Raw genomic sequence first — 26,990 nt, forward strand, 5'->3', positions numbered from 1 at the left:
TGTAAGTTAGACATTAGGAAGAAATTCTTTACTGTGAGGGTGGTGAGGCACTGGAACAGGTTCCCCAACGAGGTTGTGGATGCCCCTTCACTGGAGGTGTTCAAGGCCGGATTGGACCGTGCTTTGAGCCACGTGGTCTAGTGGCAGGTGTCCCTGCCCATGCAGAGGGGGTTGGAACTAGGTGATCTTTGAGGTCCCTTCCAACCCAAACCAATCTATGAATATGAGCACCACAAATATTCTTATACAAATTGGAATAGTTTTTCATTAATTTTCTTACCAATTCGAGTTATTCTGTTGTAGGAAAGTTCAAGGTTTTGGAGATTTATGCAGCCATCTAAGCCACAAAATGATGAAAGATGGTTCTTATTCAGAATCAGAATACAGAGATTTTCTAGATTTTCACAGTCAATTATTTGAATGTTGTTTTCCTGCAATAAAGAAAAATGAGAATATTAGATAACATCTGAAGAGAAACAGCAGAATTAAGTGTAAAAAAATGGTAGATTTTAATATTTATTTATTTTTATCCTTAACTTCTAGCTTGAACTAAGGGCATCTCATTTTTTTTCCATAAGGAAAACAAACTGATGAGTCATAGAAATTGTCTTTTGTGTCCTGCTGGGATAGAAAAAAATTGGATCTTAAACTTCACTCTGGCTCAGAAAATGCCCAGAAGTTAAAACAAAAAGTTTAGGGAAAAGTTAAACACCGAGTGGCTTTTTTTGTATATACTTTCCTAGCTTCCCAAATCCTGGGAAATTGATTTAAAAACTGCATAGAAACCATCATATTTACTAAGTACTAATAAAGACAGCCATGACTTTGCTGGAATCCTATTTACTAGTGAAAAACTGCATTTATATGTATTTTTGTCAGAAACATAAACGCTGTTCTCAGCTCATGTTCTTCCCCCGAGATATCCTGCTCTTTTAACATCCCTCTCTTGAGTTCATTTTAATAAAGCTTCCCTGGATTTTTATTTCACTATTTGCTGCCCTTGCTGTTTTCTTCTATTTTTCACCAGCAGGCGCTCAGACAAACAAAACTAAAATTCGCTGCTGTTGTAACAAACCAATTAACCCAAAGAGCCTAATTCCTGTTCCACAATTAACATGGTGACTAGATTCAGATAATAACTTCAGGTGCTGGCAGAGATGCATACAGGTTTTCTTTGGAAGCCATACAAGAATTCCTGCCCTTAGGGCAACCCCTTCAGTTGCACCAGTAAGTTAAAGTAGAGAATTGATATGGCTTAAATATTAGCTTTATATCAATGGAAATTAAAGGCAATATCAAGTAGGCATGAATGTCCAAGGGAAACAGAGATAGTTGATTTAGCTATGTGAGAAATACTCAAGAAATAATGTGGACTGTTGCAGCTGTCACAAAAGAGGCTGTTTCTTCATGGAGGTTCAATGGAAGACAACTGCCACACTAGCTGGCAGTTACACATGTACACAAATATAGTTGTACAGCTAAAGTATTATTATTAACAATATATATAATTATTACATTTTGAAGACAACAAACTTAGAAGTGTATCTAAGAGTCTTTTCCTTAGCTAAATTATCCTGACATATCCAGTGAGGTAATCTTGTGTACTATTTAATTTTTAAAAAAAACAAAGTACAAAACTGGAACTGTTCTGTAAAAGACAACATTTGATCTAAAAAATTTCACATATAAATACCCATCTTTGTAAAACTGGCATCTTAGATATACATGAACACCCTCATACTAATACATTCTCTTGTATTTTGATGTTCCCAAAATTATCAAATCCCAGAAATCACATTCTCACTATATAAGAAAACTGAGAAAAAGACACATGTATTCCAACCTGCCCTACTACAAAGCTCTAATTACTGGACAGACAATACTCCTTTAACTATAATCATCAGCTCTCACCAGTTATTTGGCAAGCAGAAACATTAAAGATTTCTTCAAATAATGAGGACACACTAACTTTCTTGTGAATTGGTATTAAAACACAAAATGAAAAAAATGAGAACAGAGTTGTTTCATGCAAATTGTCAAGTTCTTGAACGAAGATGCATCACAGAGCAAAATGTTATTAAACCACAAGGCCAGGTAACACACTGTGCAGGAGGAAGTAACTAGATGTTATGCCTCTAGTAACTCACTATACTGTTCCTTGAGCATATATGTGAGTAATTTTAACTAATATTCAAGGTGTTTATTGCAAAGGACTCTTCCTTCTACCTACTCCTGCTTCAGCTGAGCACATGCTATGGTGAACAACATCTGCCCACTCATGAAACAGAGACTGAAGTAACAAAGGTCTATCACTGTGCCATACTAATGCTTATCCTAGACTTATACTATCAGTCTGTTTTCTTAGTACATCTTGATCCATTTGCAGGAGGTTGCTTCAGTACAATGCAAATTGCTTTAGCGCAATGCAAATCTGTTGGCATAACCTTTTCATACTTGGGAGTATTTGTTGATATTCCTGTGCTCTTAAAGCATTAGAAGTGACACGTTCAGTTGGACAACTGCAGAATCACCTAAGCAGCAAAAATGGCAGTTCTCCCTGGGATATAATAAAGACTAAAATTTGATTGGTACCTCTACATTTATGTACTTTAGGTCTTTGCAGCCACTTAGTCCTTCCAGCGCAACTAGTCCACAGCGTCTCAGAGTCAAAACTTGAAGATTCAAACACTTGGATAATGTTGAGAGGCTACAAGCTGGCAAATCTTCAAGTGTAAGTGTTGTGACCTACATGCATTTATTGATAAACAAAATTAATTGTCTCTTGAACATGTAGCATGTCACATTAAGGTTATTTTCTTTAAAAAGAGAGACCAAAACTACATTCTACTAACACTTTAGACAATGCAAGCACTAATGTTAATCCTTTACTATAGAAAAGGATGGCAATGATGGGTTCAGTCTGTATAGTGAGATGAGTTACTATGAAAAAAATGTTTGATTTTAACATCCACCTTAAAATAAATAAAACCGACGCTTTGCTAATGACATTGCATTTGAATGGATAGAAGATTAACACTAAGAAAAGCAACTAATAGTTGTTTCCCATCACTGTGTGATAAGTAGTAAGTGAGAGAGCGTGAAAAAACAGAACAAAATTTCAGACTAGAAGTGTGCGTAGCCCAGTATGTTATCTCAGACTGGACACCAAGACCAAAGCACAGAGCAAGCATACAGTGATAAGGTAGTAAGAAAAGTAGAAAAGTAAGTGCTAGGAACCAAGAGATATTCCTTATAGCAAAACACTATACACAAGCTGATCAGCAATGTCTTGCTTTTGGACGAGACTAGTCTCCCCACAACTCTGAATGGCCTAGATGAGGAACTGAAATGCAGGCCCTCATATAAATGCAAACCCATGTCAATTTAGCAGAAAATAGGAGCTAAGAGCTCCTGCCTTTTACAGGCTTAAGATACTAGTTGGCCTCTTCTCTCAAGTGAATAATGACACAATGAGAGGAAATGGCCTGAAGCTGCACCAGGGGAGGTTTAGACTGGATATTAGAAAGAATTTCTTTATTGAAGTAGTTGTTGGACACTAGAACAGGCTGCCCAGGGAGGTGGTGGAGTCACCATCCCTGTAAGTGTTTAAAAGAATTACAGATGTAGAGCTTAGGGACATGATTTAAGCACTGATAGGGTAGCTTAGATTATGGTTGGTGGATTTAGGTTATGCCTGGACTAGATGATCTTCAAGGTCCCTTCCAGCCAGGATGATTCTGTGATTTGAAGACTAATAGCACACCAGTCTGCTCCACAGTGCTCACAGGAATTCAAAAGTCATCCTCATTGCCCTTATTCTGCACTTGAGCAGAGGAACTTTCACTAAAATCTATATTCTCTTCAATGATTATCTCCTCTTCCAAAAGAACATTCTGCTGACATACCAAGGAAAAGGAAAAGGAAAAGGAAAAGGAAAAGGAAAAGGAAAAGGAAAAGGAAAAAAGGAAAAGGAAAAGGAAAAGGAAAAGGGAGGGTACGGCTTCCCATTTAATTCTAAATCTTCTGTATAGGGTTACCTGCTGCAGAGTACCCCAAGGGCCACTATGAATTATCTTTTGTGCACTTAATGGAGGCATCTTGCTAGCAAAACTTTTCCTTGGTCGTTTTTTTATAGTTGCTTGCCTTCTTTGGTTTTCTTCATATATTTTAGACCAAGATTTACATGTGTTCATCCATTTTATTCTCTTCTTTTCCATATCATCAGGAAGAATTAGTCTATTGGAACAGTTAGCTACATCTTGAATTCTGTCCCATGTCTCTCGGACTCCATCATTAACATCCTCCATTAGAAACACAGAATTCTGCATTGTTTCAGACTGAGAAAATTCATCTTTGACTTCTCTATTACTAGCATTTGGCTGAAAATTTGGTGGACTGCTGCATATATTTCTTGCCTTATTTTCTATCATGTCACTAGTTCCAAAATTAACATACTCATCCTTTGAAGAATAACTGTTTGGAGATTTATTAAGATTTCTAGTTTGTGGGTAACTTTCTTCTACATGTGTTATTGAATTCATGTGTATGTTCTCATTATTTACTTGAGAAGAGTGTTCCCTCTCAGTGCCTAGCATATTTGGTGTTGGTGTCAAATTTATTTCTGCTGGGATCATGCAATTACTTGTTACATCCATCACTTCAGTCTCTTTTGGTTTCTCTGCTTGCTTATTTAGTTCCTTCTTCTGTTCACTTAATCCTTTTGTATTTTCTGACTCATCCTTTTTTATGTTTTCTTTGTTGTTTTCTCCATTTTCATTCATCACTTCTACTCTTTCTTCTAGTTTTCTCTGTTCTCTTCTTATTTGCAGCTCTTTTTCTCTCTCAAGTCCCAGGTTTGCTTTCTTTTTCCCATATTCTTCATGCTGCCACATCTGTTCCAAATATTCATGTCTTTCAAGTTCTTGTTTCTTTTTTTCCTCTTTGTTCTTTTCCCTATTTTCTTCCATTCGCCTCTTCATTTTTTCCTTTTTTTCTTTCATTTCTCTCTCTATTTCTTCTAGTATTTTCTGCTTCTTTTTTATTTCATCTTTCCACTCTTTTAAGATGGGAGCATATTTTTTACGGATTAAAAATGATCTAAATCTAGCTTGGATTTTCACAGCTGCTGTATTCTGTTGTTCTGCCAGTTGTTTTTCTTTTGCTTTCTGTTCTTCCAAGGCCTTTTTCTCTTCATCCATTTGCAACTCTAGCTTCATGATCAATTCCTAGGCCAAAACAATTAGGATAGACTTCAGCCACTTTTAAAATAGGATGGGTGTTGACACATTTTTTACACATTAATAATATACAGAATCTGGTGTGTTAACTGTTCCAGAGTAACATTTATTCTCAAATATATGATGGTCTTCTGACAAAAACTTTTTGTACTTTACCTCATGTTTCATCATTTTGTCTCCCCAGGTTTTCTTTTCTTTCTGTATGTCATCTTCTATTGAAGTTTGGTGTTTCTGCACAACAAATTAATTGTATAAAACAATTAATTATACAAAACCTAGAACGTCACAAAACATTCTCTCCAATATCCCCTATCTTCTTGACTTTCTAGTGGTCTACTTTTGTGAATGCCTGAATTAAAATCAGAAACTCAGCTGCATATGGATTAAAAAAACCACTTACCTTGGTAATGCAGATTTGGTCATACACTGAAAGATGTACACCCTGTCAGAGAGTCAGCATCTCAGCACTAACCCCAACAACTGCCACCGTCCTCTCCCAATTCTGTACTGCTATAGAAGATTAAAACTATACTTGCAAAACAACCATTCAAAGTGCAAATAAATAAAAACATAAGAGAAACAAACACGCTGCAAGTAGCACAAACATTCCCCCTTTAATTGCACTGGTACGTTACTGATAAAATCTTTCAAACAGGAATTTTCTTCAGTAAAGCTAAAGTATTTTTTTTTTCACTGAAACTGTTTCTCAATGGAAAATGAACATTCAAGTCTATTTTCCCACTATTTGCAAATAAGCAACATTTCTCTCCTTGCCCAACATATTATTAATCCGAAAAAAAATTCCGAATGATCTGGAATTTCATCTGATGGAAAATTAGCAAATAGTCAGTACTTAAAAATCAGAGGCTGATCCAGAACAACTTAAGTCCTTTTGGAACCAAGGTAGACCAATATAAAGCAAATCAAATACATAGCAAGATAAAAAGGTATAAGAAAAACAGCACTTCCAACTCTGAGCCCTGTTTTTCATGCATGTTCAGAAGCACGCTGTTCAGACAACAGGACACCAGACATCTGGATCCTTCTTGTAATGGGGGAAGTTAGTGTCCACCTCTTGTCTCCAAAAAGTGTCAAAATGCAGACATGCCCCACCTTGTCTAGAGTAAGAAAGCCATTCTAAATCCAAAAATTATTTGTGACATCAAAGAGCATAGGAAGTCTAATCAATTTAGTGGCTTGTTGAAAAGCAAGTTGTATTGGACACAGAGATCAAAGGTCCTTTTGCTTACTAAGCCCTTCCTTAAATTCAGTAGCTTGAATTATCTTGCTAGGATTGAGATGCCCACCTGTTCAGAAAGCTACAAATTAGTTACCTGAAATTGCAGTGTTAATGCATCTCTCAAAACACAGATATTTAGGCTAGATAATAAAATACTGTGTCCCCACAAGTATAATAACTGAGTTACATTTCTTAATGTTCTTATGCTCTTGTGGAGAGCTATCACATTTTATACTTCAGTATGCACCATGGGCTACAGCAAAACATGACTAGATACTCTGAGAATGCCACCAGTCAACATTCAGAGTCATGTTCTCTCAGGGCAGAAATCAGTAGATGAAGCCTAACTTAGTGGCCCAGCTACAGACAAGAAATGGAAGAAATGTCACTTTTGGCTAGATAAAGCACAGCACCAGCATTTCTTAATTTTTATTCAGATTACTTCCCCTATGATTTTTCACCTAAATGTGAAATTGAGGTGGGAGGTCAAAAGCAAGTATTTTATATTAAGGCACAATGACCATTCTCCATTTGTGAGTAATTTCAGCACAACTCTTGTTTCCAGTATTTTGGCTGCTGTCATAATACAAAAAATTAGTATGGGCAAAGTCTAACGAATAAATTAACATTCAGCATAGCAAATTAATTCATTATTGATCAAAGCAGTAAACACACAAAACTTAACGGTTTGTACTTAAATGTCTTACATCTCACTTTGGTATCACAAGTAGACAGAGCTTAGGACATAACAGTTTGGGATAGTTACTCTCTTTTTCACATTGGATCTTGAATTCAGATAGTCTAGATGGGAACAGATTGGCTTCAATATCATGGGTTACCTTATGAAGAAGCTCTAACTTTATTCTTTCAGCCTCAAATTCCTCCAGATGTTGCACCCTTCTTGTGTGTTCCTCTTCATTCTGCTTTTCCTGTGCTTCCATCTCAGCTTTCCACTTTTTCCTCTTCTCATCTTCAAGCTCCTTTTGTCTTTTCTCCCACTGCTCAAATTCTTTCCTACACTTCTCTTCTACTTCACGATGAGTAAGGCTTATGCTCATTTCAACATCAGCTACAAATTTGTAATCAACCAAGAAAACCTTTTATTTAATTTCCTAATAAGCATTGGGGGACATAAAGCAGTCTGGAAGTATTGAGAAGAAAAGAATTCTCTGCTGATACAGCCAACAATATAAATTCCCAAAGAAATCAGAACTACAACATGAGTCTTTTCTGTCAGAGATGTCTTGTTATCATGATGCACACTTAGTGACTCTGCTGCTAGAATGCTCATTCTGCCAGTGTATATTTCAGGATTATACTTTAGCTTCAGGATTAACGTCTCCCGTGGCTATCAGCAGGGGTTTTATAACTGATACACTCCACCCCAAAACATGCAAAGGTCATGGTGAAGGGAAATGTTCCCAGCCAATGTTACTATGAAATAATTTCTGAGTAGTATTTTTTGAAACAAATTTTTACCAAGACATTAAGGGCTTGGATAATGTTGTGATCCTGAGATAAAAGTACAGGAGTTTGCTCATGATCAGTTCATGAAGTATCAAAATCTATTGGTAATTCTTTACAAAGAGTGTTATGATACTCAACAGAAAATCATAATATAACACTAAGGATCAAATCAACCAAATGACAAATATGTTTGCTTACCTGTAACAAAATGGTCATCAGTGACCACTTCATCACTGGTGGATTGACTATTATAACTAGGTGTTGTAACAAACTGCAAGTCTTCATTTTCCATTTGAAATAGCACCTGATATTGTTTAATATTGTGATTAAGAAACAAGAAACAAAACTCAAAAGCAGAACATTATAAAAATCTTTCATAACAGGTATAAGCTTTTATGACAAGTACAATAATAAGAAACTTACTACTGATTGGAATCCTTAGACATTGAATAATGCAAATGTATCAGATTACTTCTGATACATATTGTTTTCTAGATTAAGAACCATTGAAGTATTTCCCAAAATGCATATTATTTCTATATGTTTTTTAATGTATTTTTTTTAACTTGGAAAAAGGAATGTTTCAAATTTGAGATTTGTTTTACTTGCTGTGGAACCTAGCACTATATTTATGTATTAATACTGTTACGCACATGGCGTAAGAACTAATTACAGGGTAAATACTTGAGAAGTCTATTTGAAAATAATGCTTTGGGCACAAAGATTGCTGTTTCTTTCACTGTTCTTTATTGGCAAGAAGAAATCTATTCCTGCTCATTTATCATCTGCTCATGACATTCCTTGGGGCATATATTCATATTTGTAATGCAGTTGAAGTCACATAAAGTAATTGTGCTGTTCTAAGCAATGATCTTCTGAGAACAAAAACATCACGTTTTCAGAAATGCTCACTAATAAAAGCCAGGCGATAAATTAGAAGCAATCAAATTAAATACAGGTTTATGTTTATCTAAGAACTTCAAGTTTTTCAGTCAAATCCTACAAAAACATAAAAGAACCCAGGTTCATAACTCTTGATCTTTCTTTTAAAGTAACAGACATTATTATGTTTACATTTTCTATAAAATACTAGAATCTATTAGGAGCAAGATTAATATTAGCACTTCCACCTGATCATCATAGAGAGAATGTTTAGGGAAGTTAAAAAGAGTTATCATACTCTTGAGATAATATTCTGCAAATAATTAACAGTAAAGGATTAGTCAGTTGTGTTTAATTTTGTTTAATCTTTGTGCTCAGCATCTTAACTACTGAGACAGAGAATTTATTCCAAATTTTAAAATTTCTAGACATGGTGTATTGTAGCCGATGTACCAGTTCTAAAGAACAGCATATGCAAACTCATCTTACCTTGCAGAGAGTCTGACAGAAACAAAAGTGAACACATCTACAGGACTCCTTAGGAGGCCAACAAATCAAGTGTAGGTTATACAGATTAATTAATAGACTTTTAACTGTAAATACTGTTTAAATAGACAGTACCTTTTTTTTTGATTGTTTGGTATCTTCATTATATTCATAAGTCCATTTTGCCAAGTGATCTGAAGCTTGGCAGGAAACTACTCCATAAGCATTACCTAAAGAATAAATAAATGTATAAGTTAGTACACAGAGAAAATCCCTTTCCAGTACTGAATTCTGCTCTATACTGCTAAGCAACCGTATTTCTTTAAACTAAAATAAAGCAATTTTTTGCCTTTAAAACTTCACGCTTGTTATCCTATGAGGTTCAACTTTATCTGCACTCTTAACTTCATCTCCTAGTAACTTTGTTTTAGATTCTCATGAAGAGTCTGGCCTAGGTTCTATGTCAGAGAATGATCCTGCAACTCGCCTTGATCTGTGGTTCAGCAGAGACGAATTTTTAGGAAAATTCAGTTCATGCTCAGATGTTAATCCTAAAAGACAACATTCCATGTTTTTTTACTTAGAGATTTTCAGCACGCATTCAGAAGCTGATGCCATTGGTTTCAGTTCTTGCTCTACTTAAAAGCTTGCACTGTTTTACAGACGATTGTTAGTCTAACTTCCACTGGCAACACAAGGTGTATAAATATTTTAAGTGTGATCCCAGCTTACTTGTAGTTTGTCCATCTTCTAAGTCTTGCATTGTAGGTTTTTCAGCATCTTGATTTCTGCTCTGTATAATGTTTAAATAGGACAGAACTGATTCTGGCACATCATCTGAAATCTAGAAAGAAATTATGTTTGACATCAATTCTACATTTTCATCTCACAGCAACGACCAGAGGTAAATACTCAACAGATAAGGACAAAGACTTATTTTGTCTTCATAAAGCACTGATCAATATTTGGAAGCAATTGCTATCAAGATTGTTCCAAATTTCTACACTCTTCCCATTGTTTTATCACCCACTGAGCAATTAATAATTCTCATCTTTAATTACATGCTAATAAAATTTTGATTGGAACACATTTGAATTAACTAATCTTCCAGTACCTTCAGAAACATGTTTCAATTAACATTTTAATTGTGTTCGACCAAGAAATTAAGGAAAAAGTTAAGACAAGAAATAACAAATACCTATGATATACAGGTTCTTTTTCTTAAAAATCTGCAGACCCTTTAAAAAAGACATTAATTTTAAATGTACTAAAGTACGCATGTAAACCAGATACTTCAACTTTATTTACCATGTAGATACTTTCTATTGAAAAGACTCTTACTGTAAGGATTTAGGAAAATAGACTACCTTCTCTCAGATGTGTCAATTGTGCTAAAAAATGTTGGTATTCAGCATGTGACTGCATAAATCATAGATAGTCATAATAAGAAGAAATAATTATCACTGATGCTCTTGCCCATCTTTATGTCATATTAAATATATGCTTTATAGTCACATACGGTCAATATAATCTGCTGCAATATTCTATAGAATCCTTTTGCTACAAGTCCAAAAGTTTAAAATAACTGAAAAGGTCCCAAATTACTGACTGGATTTCAGAGGGAAGTCTTTCCCCAAAGTAAGAAATCATCCAAAAAAAGAGGGCTCAAAACACCAATTTATATTAAGTTGTAAGGCATAAGTCCGTCTCACAATTCTAAAATTTAAATACAGATTTAAATGAAGAACCATTTGCTTATTGAGCCAGACTTATTCTAACTCATTAGCTTTAACAAAATCTTCCACCTTTGGAGGATTCTAAACCAAATCATTATCTACTAGTCCAATTTTCTCACTTAAGCTGAATGCTGACATTCATCTCTTTAATTGTTTTGTCATTATTGGAGGTTACATTTTTCATGAAGTAATACTACTGAGACTACTTTTCAGAAGAAATCCTCGGGTTAGGTATGTCAGGATAAGTTAATTCATCAGATGGGCTCTCCAATGCCCATACTACTTCAAGCAGAAATAGAAGCAGTTTTAGCCCATTGAATACTCACTGTCTCACTGTCACTCAAAGCTTCATCTGATACCTCTGTGTCAGGATCACCCACTTCAAAGGAAGAAACACTGATTCTGCTTAATTCAATTTCTATTTCTTTTTCATTTCCTTCAGTATCTTCGGACATTCTGCCTTCCACAGCGTTTTATCTGCTTTCAAAGCTACACAAAGAAAATACTAACTTCGATCACTGTATGAACCAAAATAAAAAGGGTGCTCACTTAACATCAATTTATTGAGTTGTATTTATTGGACAGTTGGCTTAAAAAATGAAAAGGAACAGCAGAAGTTTGTCCTGAACATTTCACGTTCTGAGCATTTTCATACATTTCATTTGAACAAACAAAAAAAGCAATTTTACTTTGTAAGAAGAGAATCCCCTGTCAATCTACCTCTCTAAATTCTGCAAATGTTACCAAATTTTAATATTAAAAACCTCTGCCTCCTCTCTACTCCTTGTGGCTAGTATCAGTGCTACAATTATACCTCATGGGGTTTTTCCTCAACCCTAATAGCTGTAAAGGAAAAAAAGGCTTCAAACAGTAAATACATATTAACAATTACAAAATAAGACTAAGAGTCCCGAAAGAACTCGATGAAGCTGCAATTATATAGTGTGAGAGATGGCTGTGAAAAATGGCCTATGCACAGAAACACAAGACTTGTAGACAGGTGCAGGCAGGAGGGGAACACTTCAAGTCCCTTGAAATCCCCCTGGTCATAACCCGTACACCTCTCCTCAGCCCTAAGCCCCCATTAGGGGCGTGGGTAGGCAGTCTAGACCCGCTCCATCAGAAGCAGCGAGCAGATCCACGCCGCTCGGCGGCTCCTGAAGACCCGCTAAACTCATCTCAGCCGTGAGGGCGCGAAGCCGTTCCTCGCTGACAGAAACTACACCTCCCAGAAGGCACCGCGGCGGGGAGGCTGCCCGCCCACCACCGCTTCCCGGAAAGATCGCGGAGCCGTCCTTTTGCATCCTGGGAATTGTAGTCCGCCCCTCAGTGCCCTTATAACCTTCCTGTCTACTCCGTGTAGCTACTTACATCTCGTTAAGCCGAGCTCCTGCCGGAGCCCCCGTCTTCCTGGCTGCCTCCGGAGACGGCCGCCTCTCCGCCCTGAAATTCCGCAGCCCCCCAACGGCCCCTGGTCGAGGAAGACGAGAGCCCAGCCGCCGCGCTGGTAGAGCGGGAGCGTCGCCACGGCAACGGGAAACAGCGGCGGGGGAGGCAAGCTGGAGGATCCAAACTTCGCCAGCAGTTGGCGTTTCGCGCCGCTGGGGCGGCTGGCGGTGCCCTCTGCGGGGCGCTGCAGAGGGCACCTGTCAGCGGTAGGGTTGTCTGTCTGTCTGTCTGTCTGTCTGCCTGCCTGCCTGCCTGCCTGTCAGCAGTAGGGTTGTCTGTCTGTCTGTCTGTTTGTCTTGGGGTTTTAAAATACTTTTAAGTAATGGACTGGAATTTAGTGTTCAGAATAAATTGGAACGAACAATGAATGAGGAAAAAAAAATAATAATAAAAGCAGACCAAAGCCTAACAAAGGTGGATTAAATGTACCGTGCGTTTGCTCCCTGTTTGCCAGTAGAACTCCAGAGGAAGGAAAAAGGAAAACCTGCCAGGCATTCTTTCTGCCTTCACAAGTTGGAGCCCTGTCATGTTTTGGAAAGAGAGCTGGAGAAAAAGCCCAGTCAGAGAATTAACGAGTCCACACAATTCAGTTTAGCAGAAGTAATTTGGCACAGGAAGGGTGCAGACAAGGTCATTTTAGTGTGTAACAGTATTTATAGGTAATGTATCTGTCCCTAAAATCTGATTAGGAATACTAGGGTGCAAAGACTGTGACTACAGAAAAACTGGGCAGGTAAAGACAGGTTTTGCAACAGAAAATGTGCACTTTTGTGAGCAATGGAAAGAATCTGCAAAGGAAAGTTGGGGTTTTTCCCATCTACCATCTTTAAAATAAACTGAGTACCTTTCTGAAAGACTTGTGGATGGTAGCTGCAAGATACTGGATTCAAGTGCAAATGTTTACCATTTTTTCACTGCTGGTATGGATAAATAAAATCTTAAAACAATTGAAAATCACCCTTTTGAAATCCACCCTGCAGTGTCTCCTACTTTACAGAATCATGCAACCAATCAACTTCTCAATGTGGTCAAGTTTTCAAGCACTGAGTTGAATGTGCACTTGACACGTTTTGTGGTGTGAGTTGTGCTGTGATCATGGTGACTGAAAACCATGGGCACCATGTCAAGCATTTGCTAAACAACTTTGGCAACAAAAAAGACCCTTCTTTAGGCCTTTCTCCTGTAACTAGGAAGTCAGAGCTAATCAACAGAAGGAAACTCTGTTATAAAGACGTGGTTAGGTTGGATTTCAGGAAGAAACATACCATTACGAAACTGTACTCTTTAAGGTGGGATGGAAATATCAGAGCTGGTAAGGATTTTCTTGTGAAGTAACAATGCAATATAAAATGTACATAATTTTATAAATGTAATATTTCTATTTTTCAGATAAATAGTTTAAGATAAACTGAATCATTATTATTATTAAAATGGCTCAAAATAAAACATTGAAACTACATAGCTATTACAACAGAACTATTGCAGATGCCAGTTTTAGAGTGAAATATGTAACCATTTAGGCCTTTTTACTAGAACAGTGTATCATGCCAATATTTTAATACATTCTGGTTTTGAAAATTCTGATGAATTTTAATTACGCTTAGAAGTACAGGGAAAGTGCAAAACCAGTTGTCTAAAACAGTCCATAAGTTTACAGGGTACATTATTGACCCAAATCCATTGCAGAGCTAGTTTAGCTTTCTTCATTCTGCAAGTCAGCAGTAGAGGTTGTATAGTCCAGGAGCTGAGGATCTTGACAGGGCAGGCAAAGTGTTTATTTGATGACTCTTTTCCTCTAATCAACAGATTTGATACATACGTAACATATATTTTGTATGTAAAATAAGTTGTTAACACAAGATATTTTGTGACTGCAGAAGGTTAATCTTTTTTTTTTTTTCTGTTTTACAAATAACAAAGACGTAACTTCATATTCTAATCAATCTGTAGTAATTCTGACGGAAGACAAGAACAATTCCTTTCAAACAAATCACTTGGGATTAGAAAATAACTTTCTGAAGACTATGCCTATGCTGGTTATGTTCATGTTTGTGTGCATGTTTGTGTGCCTGCCTGCTTTACACATGAGCAAGTGTAGGACAGCTGCAGGCGGCTGCCATTGCAGAAAGCGTCTTCTAACACAGCTTGCTCATGAACTCCTCTCAGCTTGTAACACAAAGCCAGGAAGATCAAAATTTTGGAGTATTTTTACAGAAGAAGCAAGATGGGTGCAAGGGAACATGAGGTGGGGGACAAATGCATGAGTTTCACTCTCTGTGCAAAAAATCTGATCGGCCCAGAAGATGCAGTAACCAATAATGATACTAAAGTACTGCATCTGAGGAGGAATAACCCCATGTATCAATACAATTTGGGGACTGACCTGCTGGAGAGCAGCTTTGGGGAAAAGGACCTTGGAGTCCTAGTGGACAACAGGCTGACCATGCAACCAATAAGGCCAATGGCATCCTGGGGTGCATTAAGAAGAGTGTGGCCAGTAGTTGAAGGAAGTTATCCTCTCCCTCTGTTCTGCCCTGATGTGACCACATCTGGAATACTATGTCCAATTCTGGGCTCCCCAGTTCATAAACTATAAAGAACTACTGGAAAGAGTCCAGTGCAGGGCCACAAAGATGATTAGAGGAATGGAGCATCTGCCTTCTGAAGAAAGGCTGAGAGAGCTCGGGCTCTTCAGCCTGGAGAAGAGGAGACTGAGGGGGGATCTCATAAATGCTTATAAATATCTAAAGGGTGGATGACAGGAGAATGGGTCCAGTCTTTTTTTCAGCAGTGTCCGATGACAGGACAAGGAGCAGTGGGCACAAGCTGAAGCATAGGATTCAAGAAATTGAATCAGATCATGTAGACAAAGGCTTATATCTTTACTATGGTTTTCCCTCTTCATTTCAGCTGCTATCCTTAATATTTAGTTAACCTATTGTATTGAAGAATATATAGACAAGTGTATGCCAGGCTAGGAAACTCTTGCTATCTCTATAAATCTTCTCACACACATGCTGCCTCGTAAGTAGTTAAAAAGAAAAGCTAAAAAAAAAAAAAAAAAATACATGTGTACAATGTAATATTAGAGGCAATTGAAACCAGACACCATCTTGATGCTTATACTGTTGCTTCTATTTTTTTTGTTCAACCTATCATGTGACTAGTTACATTTATAAAACACTATCTGAAGAAAATAGATCCTGTTGTAATTTATAGGCTTAGTAATTTCTGTTTAATGGTGAAATGAATGTATGATTATCTTTTCAGCTGTGAATCAAAACTGAAAACAGAAGAATGAAAATAAGAGATAAAATAGTAATACAGAAGTACTACTTAAATGTCTTCAATGGAATTTTCTTGGTAAAAAATCAGTTTCCTTTTCCTTATTTAGCAGCTTCAGATTAATTTTTTTAAAAAAATGTTTTTTGATTAAAACAATAATTCTCTTTTCATTCCAGGCTCTGGGTCTTATGCTTTTCACATTCGGCCTTTGGCTTTTATTTGACAGAAACAATTTTTTCAGTGTGTTATGTGAGTATAAATAGATTTTTTCTTCTGTTTCAGATAATTGCAGGACAAATCAACAGAAGCAGAGATGGTTTCTTTTTTTCACTAGGTGGCAGTATTGGATTGAAATGCATAGGTTGTGTATATTTTCCCACTTTAGACATGGTTATGGAAAATACATATCTGTGTGTGTCTATCTGTCTGTCTATCTATCTATCTATCTATCTATCTATCTATCTATCTATCTATCTATCTATCTATCTATCTATCTATCTATCTATCTGTCTGTCTATCTATCTATCTATCTATCTATCTATCTATCTATCTATCTATCATCTCTATCCTGGTTAGTTAGTTAGCTAGTAATTTCTCTTGGTGTACAGCTTTAAGATGAATATGGTCCATTGATCTTTTCTTTATATAATTTACCAAATTGAATTTGGCCTGCATTTGACAAGATTATAGATCCTTTAGATGGATATTTGGGTGGAATGTACACAAGTTTGGAGATTGGGCCTCTCTATATAGGTATTCCTTTTTCCCAGAGTGTATTCAACTTTTTTCATAGAGAAATAAGTTTTTGGTCCATGTAACAACAGCTGTACTATTAAAGAGTTATCTGCCTTGGCTGTGTGTCCTGGTTTGAGTTAGGACAGAACCAATTTTCACTTTAGTAATTTTACTTTTTGGTTAAGTCTCTTTTAAGTGACTTCAATTCCTGAAATTAACAGCATTATTAACAGTGTCTGCTTTTAGGACTGATAACGCTTGATGTTTATAGTTATTGCAGAAGTAACGGCATAAGTGTTATGCAGAATGTCATACTTATTCCTATAGAAACCAAAGTCACTTCTTGGTTCACTCAACTTCTTATGTGACACAAGGAGCATCAGTTCCTAACTGATGGGATGTGGACCATCCAATACAGTATCTCTGGCATGAAGCATTTGATGTGGAAGTAATTAAAACCTCTGCTGCTTTCCATACCTTTGCAAAACTGGTTAAAATGGAAAGGGGAAAGTGGCTAGTCACAAAAAGGGAGGATAGCATTGAATCTGTGTCTGGTTTTAATGAGAATTATATATATGTCCATATAGGATTTGTACATGTGCTGCTAATTTTTGGCAAACAGAAAAAAATCTTTTAACTTCTAATTGTTCTCTGATTTCATTGTGAGTGGATCACATTGTTGAATTGAGTATATTCTATTTATGTCTCATATGTTGTTACCATCCTCTGAATTTATGGAGACATATCTCTTTGTTTCTGTGACTGTAGAAAACATAAGTAATAATAATACCCTTCTATGATTCTACTGTTTCCATTGTTTAAGTTATGGCATTGCAAATATTTAATTGTTTGGGTTTGTTGGGTTTTTTTTGAGTTTTGTAAGTTGAAGTCTCAAAAAAAAGAGAAGTGACAGTATGAATGCGCTGTGTTACAGTTTCTTCAGGCAAGAACCAGCTAGTGGCATATTTTTCTTATCTATTACTTGGAATTGGATCTATTATTGCTTTTACATCAGCTGTGGGATTCTTTGGAAGTAGTATGGAAATCAAATGTCTACAAATTACAGTAAGTGTAAATCAGACTCCAACTTTTTTCTAAAATGTAAGGGAGGTTTTTGTGCATGAAAACCAATCCTGTCTTGATGTGATTTCCATATACAGTGCTTAACAAATCTGCTGATAGAAACATATTTTTAGATAAAGGCCTGGCTCAGATGAAATCTGAGGAAAACTGAAAAAATCTCAAGAAATCTGAAGATCCATATCATTGCGTGAATGTGTTCAATGACGAAACACTTGCAGTTTGATGCAGCAAAGATTTTAACAATGGTGTTTATTAACTTAGGAATTAAAAATGTAATGTAGTATTGAAATCATGCAGGTTGTGCTCACATGCTTAGTATGTGCTGAAGAAGTTAAGAAAAGACTGCACCAAAATGTTGCAGGTTGAAGGCACAGGTAGCTACAGTATGGCTACAATTTTGAAATATAGAGTATGATTAAAAAGCTGTTACCGACACAGACCTACCTGGATACTTCATATTTATATACAATTCCTGTGTTTAAGATAAGAATACTTTGATTTCTGAAAAACTACATTGTAACTACGCATTGTTATGATCACTTTGATTACATTTTCCCCTTTTTGTAGTCAGCCTTTTTGAGGGACCTCTTTCAGACTACATGAAGGCTGAAGTAGAGAACTGTTCTACTGATTCATATGTTAAGCACATAAGGCACAGCAGTGAGAAGAGCCCAGGTGCTATAACCAGGAATCCTGCTCCTTCTTCCTACCTGCTACTGTAATAGGCGTGAAGTGTTTACCTCACAATTTATTAGATGATGAAAGAGAAAGAAGTGTCTCATTTACAATTTCCATTAAAGTATCTAGTATTGCAATATCTAGATACTGTGGGTGAAAATTCGGACTAATAGAAAAAGAACAAAATCAACTATCTTTCTGTTTTATTTGTGCATCTTATAGCTCAAAGGAGTCCTTAACTAAGCATGATATGTAGCTAACATGATAATTCAAACAGGTAATAAAGAAATAATAATTTTCTTCTGTGGAGCACAGCTGTGTAAAAACAGCTTTTTTCTTCACTTCCAAGGAAATTATGGCTTTGTCTTTAAGACAAAAACAGTGAGTTGTGCTTTGCCTGAAGCTTGCCTCTTAGACTGTGATGTCACACTTCAAGGTTTTTTAGGAAAAAATGCTTCTTATTTATGTTGGAATGACTCTAAATAATAGTCATGAAGGACTATATGTGAGTTTCTGGAAATTTTTTATTGCATTGCTCACTTGTTCCGTATTATATTTATGCATAATTTGGGTTTGGTTTTTTTTCAGTATTTAGGTTTTCAGATCCTGGTGTTTGTTACCCAGATGGCAATATTGGTGCTTATGTTCATGAAGAAAGAAGAGGTATGTACATAAATTATGTAACTGATGATGACTTCAAAATAGTTTCTTGCAATTAATTAAAAAAAAACTAGTAGTTCTCACTGTATGCTGTATCACTGTTTTTTTCAATTTGAGTATTTTACATGCCAGCCAGGCACAGCAAAAAATGTGGAAAACTTAATTTGAGGAATTCAGCATGGATCAATAGTTGTAAAGGAAAGTGCATAGGAAGAAGATATTTCTAGTTTCTTCCTGCAAAAAGCATGTGCTTCATGTTCAGGATTGCGAATTCAAGAGCATAAGGGACAGCTTTATTCCTTTTTGAGGGGTGACCCTTTAAGTCCCTCTTTCCTTGACATCTGCAGAGATAGGAGAAATCTAACCTATATCTACTAGCAGATGGTAACAGTACAAAGTGCAATTGATTGTAGAAGTCATAGGTATCATGGCATGCAAAGTATGCTAATTACTTACTAATTTTATTGTTTGAGCCTGTATTTTAGCTCAAAGTAGAGACCAAATATAAGGAATATGTATCTTTGCTTTTGACAGCAGGAAGCAACAATAAATACCAACATAACTGTTGTCACTAGTAACTGTATTACTTTGAAACGTTGTTCAGTCTTTTATTTTTCTACATATATCAACTCCAATAGCTTGAGTACTCCTCACAGGATTATATGGAAGACAATCTGTGCTGAAACCTTACTGGTCTGGCCACCTTCCTCTTCCATAGTTCCAAAATACGTTGTTTGAGAAAACCTACCATGACACTAGTCTCGTAAGGTTCGTACAGTTCTCCAAATCCTGATGCTATTCAAGCAGGGTACACCACAAATTAATTAGTTTTACTCTATCAAAGTGAATCTGTATCATCAAGATTTCTTCATTAAATCCTAATTTATAATGATGGAGTCCCTTTTTTAATATGCTGGTTTTACATATTGAAGGATTTGAACCATTGGGAATGATGCATTCTGGAGTCAGCTATTTGTGCTAGGAAAATTGGTTGAACGATTGCAGTTAAGTTTATTTCATATCAACTGTAATTGCACTTGATCTTAACCTTAATTAAGTGTTGCTGAAGTATAACAAGTGATAGTAACATAATCATTCACTGTGCAATTAAATTTGAATTTTGCTTTTAGGATGGCTGTAGCAAGGGGAATATGTTGGAGAAGCCTCATTTTTTTTCTTGTTTTGTAACTAAACCTGTCAGAGTTCTCCTCTGCACATATTTGCTGCTACGTTATCTATAACAGTATTCTTTGTAGTCAGCTTGTCCACTTCCAATTGCTGTTGAAGGTGTATTTTAACATCCTCTGAAAGGATGCCTAACCTGGGGCCAACATGAGCTGCTACATCACCTAACTGAAAGCAATACACATCCTGGCCTGGTTGTATGATACTCACACAAGTTTGTACCACATTAGATGTAGAATCAATTTTGGTTTTGTGCTGATTACTATACGGTGCTGTCATTATTAAAAATTAAAGGTAGGATTTAGTATTTCATGACAGTTAGGTGCATGTAAACTATGTTCCCTGGCTCTTCTGGCTCCATTTGGGCTAATCACCTTGTGTCTGCCTGTGCTATGTATGGGATTTGGATCACTTCGTTTGTCTTCCCCTTTTGCTTTCACCTTTCACATTAGTGCCATGGCTATGACATATCTTAGATCATATTTGGCAATTGGATTCTGCTGCGTGGAAGTAATCCTTGAAGAAACTTGAGTATCAGTAAGGCCAAAGATTATACTATCCATCCACAATCTTACTAGTATGCATATACCAAAACCTATAAATATTTATGAACAGGTGCACAATCAATGGGACAGCAGAATTGATGAAGTTATTTCTGAATACGGGAACGAGAGTCTGGCTGAGCAGGAACCCGTGTGGAACATTCTGAATGCTGTGCAGCAAAATGTAAGAAAAAATCCCACAGAATATCACGGCCAAAGATACTGGGCAACCAAAAAAATATTTATACTAATCAGATCTTGTTTTTAAAAAACCAACTAATTTAGTAAAGGATTAACTTTTCAAGATCCACTGCTAATACCTGATGTAGATGGGCAGATTCCTTGCTATTATATAGGTTATGATGAATGAGATCAGGCTTTTGGAGGACTCGTCAATGTATGTGGGAGCAGACAGTTCTGGCCACTGAAGTTTACTGCAGATGGATTTCCTAATATCTTTGACAGTGCTAGACATTGTAAATCACTTGATCTGCTTAGGTCCCAAGACTGACCTGAACCATGGACAAGTAGAGACTCTATAAGGTCATTGCAGAGCTCCTTCTGTGAGAGGAGTTGAATAGGTGCACTAAATTCTCTCAGAAATAATGCTTAAATACTCAAATGAACTTGCAAATTGATACTTTTAGCACATATACTTAGTTATTAATCATAATAATTTTTGTGGCCTGGCGGCATGTAATTTGTTCCCTTTTTCAGTAAACTCCTTTAAAGCATTTATATGAATCAATTATTTTGGAAGTTGCTAGCAATGATTTTGACCAGTGGCCTGCTATCCACCCTGCAAATTAATTCTGCATCATGAGCTTTTAATTACAAACACTACAGCTTCACAGTTTACTATGGTTTAAGATGCTTCTATAGACCAGCTGTAAGTCCCTTAGTATGCCTTCTTGGAGAGATGAGTTACATAGATCTTGACAAATGTTGAAAATAACTTATGACTCCAGATAACTTACAAAGCACATATGTCTAGACTCAAGATTACAAATGCATCTTTAATGTGTATTTAAAATCTGTTCTTTGAAAATCCAGTCTTCTCTTATTGCATCCATGATTTCTCTACTGATTGATGATGACCCTGTTATGCCAATGGTGTGGCTGGACTGAGCACCGTCATACTTGAGCTCAGTTTTATTGCACTGCTGTGGGACTACAGATTTCAGCAAAGCTACCTACCCACCACCTACCCTGGTGGGCATGTTTTTAAATTGTGCCAGATCTCAAAGCCCTGTGGGTATTTTGCTATTGGTATCTAAACCAGATAAAATACCAAATCTGCTAAGGTGAACTGTAATCACTCTCTTCAATGAAACACTGCCATCCTCAAGTCTTGAGTTACATGCTGCCAGCTCTTTACAATATCACCAGCATCTGCCACGAGAAAACTAAAAGGCCTAAGACCATGAATAATATTAGAGAACAACTGTATTTTTATATATTCTTGGTAATACTTCATGTATTGTTTAAAGCTGGTGGTTTTTTAAACTGAATTTACAGAGTTGTTGAAATTGAATGTTTTCACAGAGAAAGGACAGTTTTGGCTAAATTATCTAATTTTTCAAAATCTAGAAGCAGTATATCTTGGATTGACTCTTCAAAATATGAAAATTAGATACTTTTTGTTGATTATCCGGGCTAAAATATGGCATATTTTTCGTTCCACAAAACCATTAAACGTTTCTGAAGTTTTATCCTGATTCAGAATGAAAAACTGCTGGAATTTCCTACATTACAAAAATTCCCTTCTCCAAGCTGTTTGATGGTTTGCTTTTGTATTACTGGTATTAAAAACAGTTTACTGGGGAAAGCTGGCAGATAATCCGTTTGAACAGGTTGCAGTATTTGCTTTGTGCTTCAAGTTTGAGCTATGTGTTCACATGAGACCAATTGCTGCTAAAACACAAGTTAGAATAGGGAGACTTTCTAAAGACCTGTCACTAAGGGCAGAGAATTTTTGCAAACATGACATTAGAAGTGACAGAGGAATAGCCAGAAGTTTTCAAAATCTGATCTTTACATAAGTTTCTAGATCAGAGTAAATCAGAGTGTCTGTGTTATTATTTTTATTTATGAAAGTGTTTTATGAAATCTGTCCCCATTTACTGCATTCATTACAAAATCACATTCATGATGTTGTTTACAATAAAGTATAGTTTTTGTTTTGTTTTTGTTTGTTTGTTTGTTTTGTGGGGTTTGTTTTGTTTTGTTTTACATCAAGTGAGCACATCCTTAATATAACTTACTGAGATTATGTTGGGAGGTTTAGAGTGATAGTCAAAATGTTTTCCTTTAATCTGGGTTTGTAAGTTTTTGCTTTTTCTCTTTACATGTGTCCCAGAATAACTTGAAGTCTAAAAGAAAGTTAATTTCAAATGTATGTTTTAAGATCATATTGCTCTTGAGCCTGTATTATCCAGTGCATATAATGAGAGATGATACATACACAAGGATACATCATCCTGGCAGAAACCTCTCTCTACTGAATACAGAGGGAAGCTGTTTTGCTAATCAACTAAGAACTAGCAGTCATTGGGGTGAAAATTCCTTTGTGTGACTGTCTTTGTTGGAGTGTTGGAGTTACCAAGATTTCTATTCTAGATGGAATGCTGTGGAAGATATAATGTCACACAGTGGGAAAGGAATGAAAACAAGGGAAGTATTACTCAGATCCCATGTTCATGCACAAAATCCAATCTGAAGAAATGGTTTTGTGATGTCCCAAGGGAATCAATATACAGTATGGTAAGAAATAAAAAACTTGTCTTGAAGAATGTCACTTTTAATACTTAAAAAAACTTTGGAAAAAATATACAAAACATGTTTTGCACCAAGACTTAGCTTACAAATCCAAAATATTAATAATATTCATTGTTTTGTCTTTGGTCATTCTGAAGCCTTGATTTTTACTCATTAGTTATCAGTCATGTAGACAGTTCTAAATTGAGGATACTTCATGAAAAATGTGCTTGGTCAATATCACAGGGACATTTAGTAGTGGTTTAAGAAGTAGTGAGAATCTTGGCACTCAGAAACACATGTGGTGCAAATAAATTATGTCAATGGAAAGTGATAGCATATAAAAAGTATATAATACATTTTCCACTTGTAATTACTATTCATTACTTACAGGTTGTCAGCAATGTCTCCACCTGTTTGCATTATCTTTTTTGCAGAGTATCTCCAATACTTTACAGGATAAGAGGAATGAGCAAGGCATTGAAATCTGAGATTTGTTTCCTGAGACATGTTCATGTTAGTTCATGTTAGTTCATGTTAATAGGACTATCTGATGAGAACAAAAAATCGATGGGCAAAGGTTGTATCATGACAATGCAGGACAATAAATAATAGAAAAGATGTTGTCAAATGACATCTGGTATTGTCTTCCTTTGCTCATCCGTTTGGATTTGTTCCCTGTTTCTGCAAGCCCTTGTCATCATTATTAAAAGTTCACATCTATTGATATGTTTTATTCTATAGCTGTTTTAATCTATGTAATAACTTATAGTGTAATTTTTAAAATCAACATAATAAACATAGATTGTAATCTGAAAAATATGCACAACCATTTCAGGAGGCATAATGCATGAGAATCAGTGAAAACATGAAAATATGCTTTCAAGCATTTACTTCTAAGGTAATCTCTCAGTTATACTCATGCAAAAGCAAATTCCCTTTTGATTAAGCCACAGGCTCTGGAGCATTTCCGTACAAAAATATCACATTTACTTAAGAACAATCTGTCTGTTCAGATATTTGAAAAAATGTAAGAGGTAACTCTCCGCAGTACACATTACTGATTTATTTCCTTTCTGGCATGTTAATATCAGAACCCACCATAACAGGCAGAAAGTTCTATTCTCTATATTTTTAAAGTATTGTATTATAAGGATGCAATAAGAATTCAGAAGTTAAAATTACTTTTCTTGAAATCTGTTCATCTCTACTTGCTTAGGGATGTGAAGAATATTTAAATACATGGTTTGAGAACAATGTTTTCATCTTAGCTGCAATTTCTGTCAGCCTGCTAATTACACAGGTAAGAGTACTTTAAAGCAAAAAACCACAAAATATTTATATTCTGATGGGGGTATCTATGTATTCATTGCTATTCGGTTTTGGCATGCTTTCCAAAATTTTGTAAAACTTTCCATCAATTTTAATTAGAAGTAACAGCGAGCGCTGTTTACCAACAAACTCCCATATATTCAAGCACCATCCCAGATGTTTGTGTCCAAAGTTTGTTTAATTAAATGTTTTACCTGACTTGAGAGAGCAAAGAGAATTGCAAGGACAGGAAGCAGTTAAAATTAATGTAAAATCTGTGGAGCAAAAGACCTCTTTTGTCCTCTGTTTGTACAGAACTTAGTCCATCAATATACTAAATCAAACAATATAAAATCATGGAACCCCTCCCCTCCATATCTATGAGAAAATTCTGTTGGATAAAAAGGGATCAAGCTTTCAATATCAAAGTCATATTAACAATAGCAACAATAATTGATTGTTCATGCCACAGACACCCCAATGGTTGAGTAGTTTCAATCAGGCAGAAGGATTTTTGATAACATGTAAAATTGTGAGGTTAAAAATGAGATTAGTTCATTTTTATTCTGAGAATTAAAAGTATGACCTATTCATCTCTTCCATATGTAGCACCTTCTCATAGATGTATGTAGTAAAAAAGTTCTGAGCCAGTTCAGTAATGAAAACATTTCTTATTCATACTCACCTAATCCTCACTAGTGCAATACATGGGTGTCTCATGATCTTCAGTGTACTATCACTGAAACCTTCTTGTCAGATGGGAAAGAACTTTTATCTCCATTGATGAGGTTAAGACCAGAATCATAGAATCACAGGATCTTTTATGTTGGAAAGACCTTTAAGATCGAATGTAACTGTATTTGGATTCATAGGGCACTGAAGCAGCATGTAATTGAGTTATGTGTCAGTTGAAATAGATTTCAAGCTACTTCTGCGGATGTGGGCCCAAGTGACTTGCTGGAGGTCACACAGCAAACCTATGCCAGAGCAGAGAATTTAGCTTGTTTCTTCAGGCATGTATCCTGATTATTCTCCTTTATATCATTCTGCGTTGTCACTCACAGGAGCAGTTAGCAGTCAGATTGACTCAGTTATGAGTATCAACACTTTCTTTGTTGTTTTTAACTCATCCTTTTTCTTTTCTCAGATGTTTTTGGTCACACTAACTTGTCAGCTATTTAGAAACATCAGAAAGAATATTATTTGGCCAGATGAATTGTGAATTCTTTTGAGCATTTATGGTGTGCAAGAATTATCTGATCCATGCCTGTGACAGTCAACAGAATTACTTCCACTAAGATCTGGATGGGTTCTACATGTTGTAATCACTAGGATATCAACATTTGGGCTTTAAACTGCTTGTTTATTGTTCATTGTTATGTATATGGTAATATGCTATAACATAGTGTATATTAAAGCCTGAAGTACTATGCCATTTACTAGCCATTTAACAAAACCTACTGATAAGCTGAGTATCAGTTTCCCGAGTCCCTGGAAAAACTTGTTCCGAGTGTTGCAAACAGTACTGTATAGCATACTCCACTTTGAAAGAGAAGGAACCCTTCATCAGACTAAGTCAAGAAAAAATATTTACTAAACATTCCTGATACTTCTTCAGGCCTTCACCTTTCCTTCCAGTCCTTCTCCATTTTGACCTTGATTGCAATTTAATCTCAAAAAATTTCACTGAGTCTCATAAATACTGGACTCTTAACAAGTCTTTTCCAAAAAGGGTTGTAATGAACATCTTTCATTCTTACTGAATGGCTCTTACCATTCATTTAATCGAATGGCTTCAGTGGTTTAGGTGCAGTAAGCTTTAAAGCCTAAAACATTATGGAATATCTTGAGGAAAACTGAGGAAGGTGTGGTATTACAAGTGTATGTGATAGCATTGTTAATGATATTTTGTCTAAAACTTCCCATTTCAGTAATCCATTTTCTGATGCTTATAAATTTGGTAACTTCTTTTTATTTAGTTGAAAAAAAATCAATTTGAAGTGTCTGCCACAGGGAGAACTAATAAAACAAATGTGTCGATTCAGAGGTGAATGGTGTGCTTGGAACATAATCTGAATTCCAAAATTGTATTTTTTGTTCTGCTATGAGGAAGAATCTAAGGAACACAGTAATGAAGTCTCTCATCCCACTCTAAAGTTTATGTGCATTGAGAATGACATATACCTGTTACCTTGGTGTCTGTGATGATTTAAGAGGTTTTAATCTTATTATTGATGTAATTCAGTCTCAGAAGAAC

General features: G+C 36.0%; 2 protein-coding genes across 4 annotated transcripts in view; one reads left to right on the plus strand and one right to left on the minus strand.

The window, feature by feature from the left end:
- LRRIQ1 (leucine rich repeats and IQ motif containing 1) overlaps nt 1-12,468 on the minus strand; it is a 109,435-nt gene extending 96,967 nt beyond the window's left edge. The window contains 10 exon segments of the mRNA XM_051621621.1: nt 281-431; nt 2,593-2,745; nt 4,038-5,225; nt 5,394-5,468; nt 7,317-7,546; nt 8,143-8,248; nt 9,448-9,542; nt 10,045-10,156; nt 11,375-11,537; nt 12,420-12,468. Of these exon segments, the coding sequence (XP_051477581.1) occupies nt 281-431; nt 2,593-2,745; nt 4,038-5,225; nt 5,394-5,468; nt 7,317-7,546; nt 8,143-8,248; nt 9,448-9,542; nt 10,045-10,156; nt 11,375-11,503 (2,239 nt within the window). The 5' untranslated portion in view covers nt 11,504-11,537; nt 12,420-12,468.
- Nucleotides 12,411-26,724, plus strand: TSPAN19 (tetraspanin 19). 3 transcript variants are annotated; one of them, XM_051608288.1, is made up of 9 exons: nt 12,411-12,703; nt 15,768-15,860; nt 15,959-16,031; nt 17,452-17,582; nt 18,867-18,941; nt 20,739-20,849; nt 23,285-23,428; nt 24,642-24,725; nt 25,881-26,724. In XM_051608288.1, the coding sequence occupies exons 2-9, from the start codon at nt 15,795-15,797 to the stop codon at nt 25,953-25,955; spliced, it is 759 nt and encodes a 252-aa protein (XP_051464248.1). In that variant the 5' UTR covers nt 12,411-12,703; nt 15,768-15,794; the 3' UTR covers nt 25,956-26,724. The 3 variants fall into 3 exon arrangements, with proteins under 3 accessions (XP_051464248.1, XP_051464250.1, XP_051464249.1); XM_051608289.1 differs by lacking the exon at nt 12,411-12,703 and adding an exon at nt 13,793-13,809; XM_051608290.1 differs by lacking the exons at nt 24,642-24,725; nt 25,881-26,724 and adding an exon at nt 23,860-23,993.
- Nucleotides 26,725-26,990: the final 266 nt, after the last annotated feature.

This window comes from Apus apus, chromosome 1, assembly GCF_020740795.1.
Source record: "Apus apus isolate bApuApu2 chromosome 1, bApuApu2.pri.cur, whole genome shotgun sequence".
NCBI lineage: Eukaryota > Metazoa > Chordata > Aves > Apodiformes > Apodidae > Apus > Apus apus.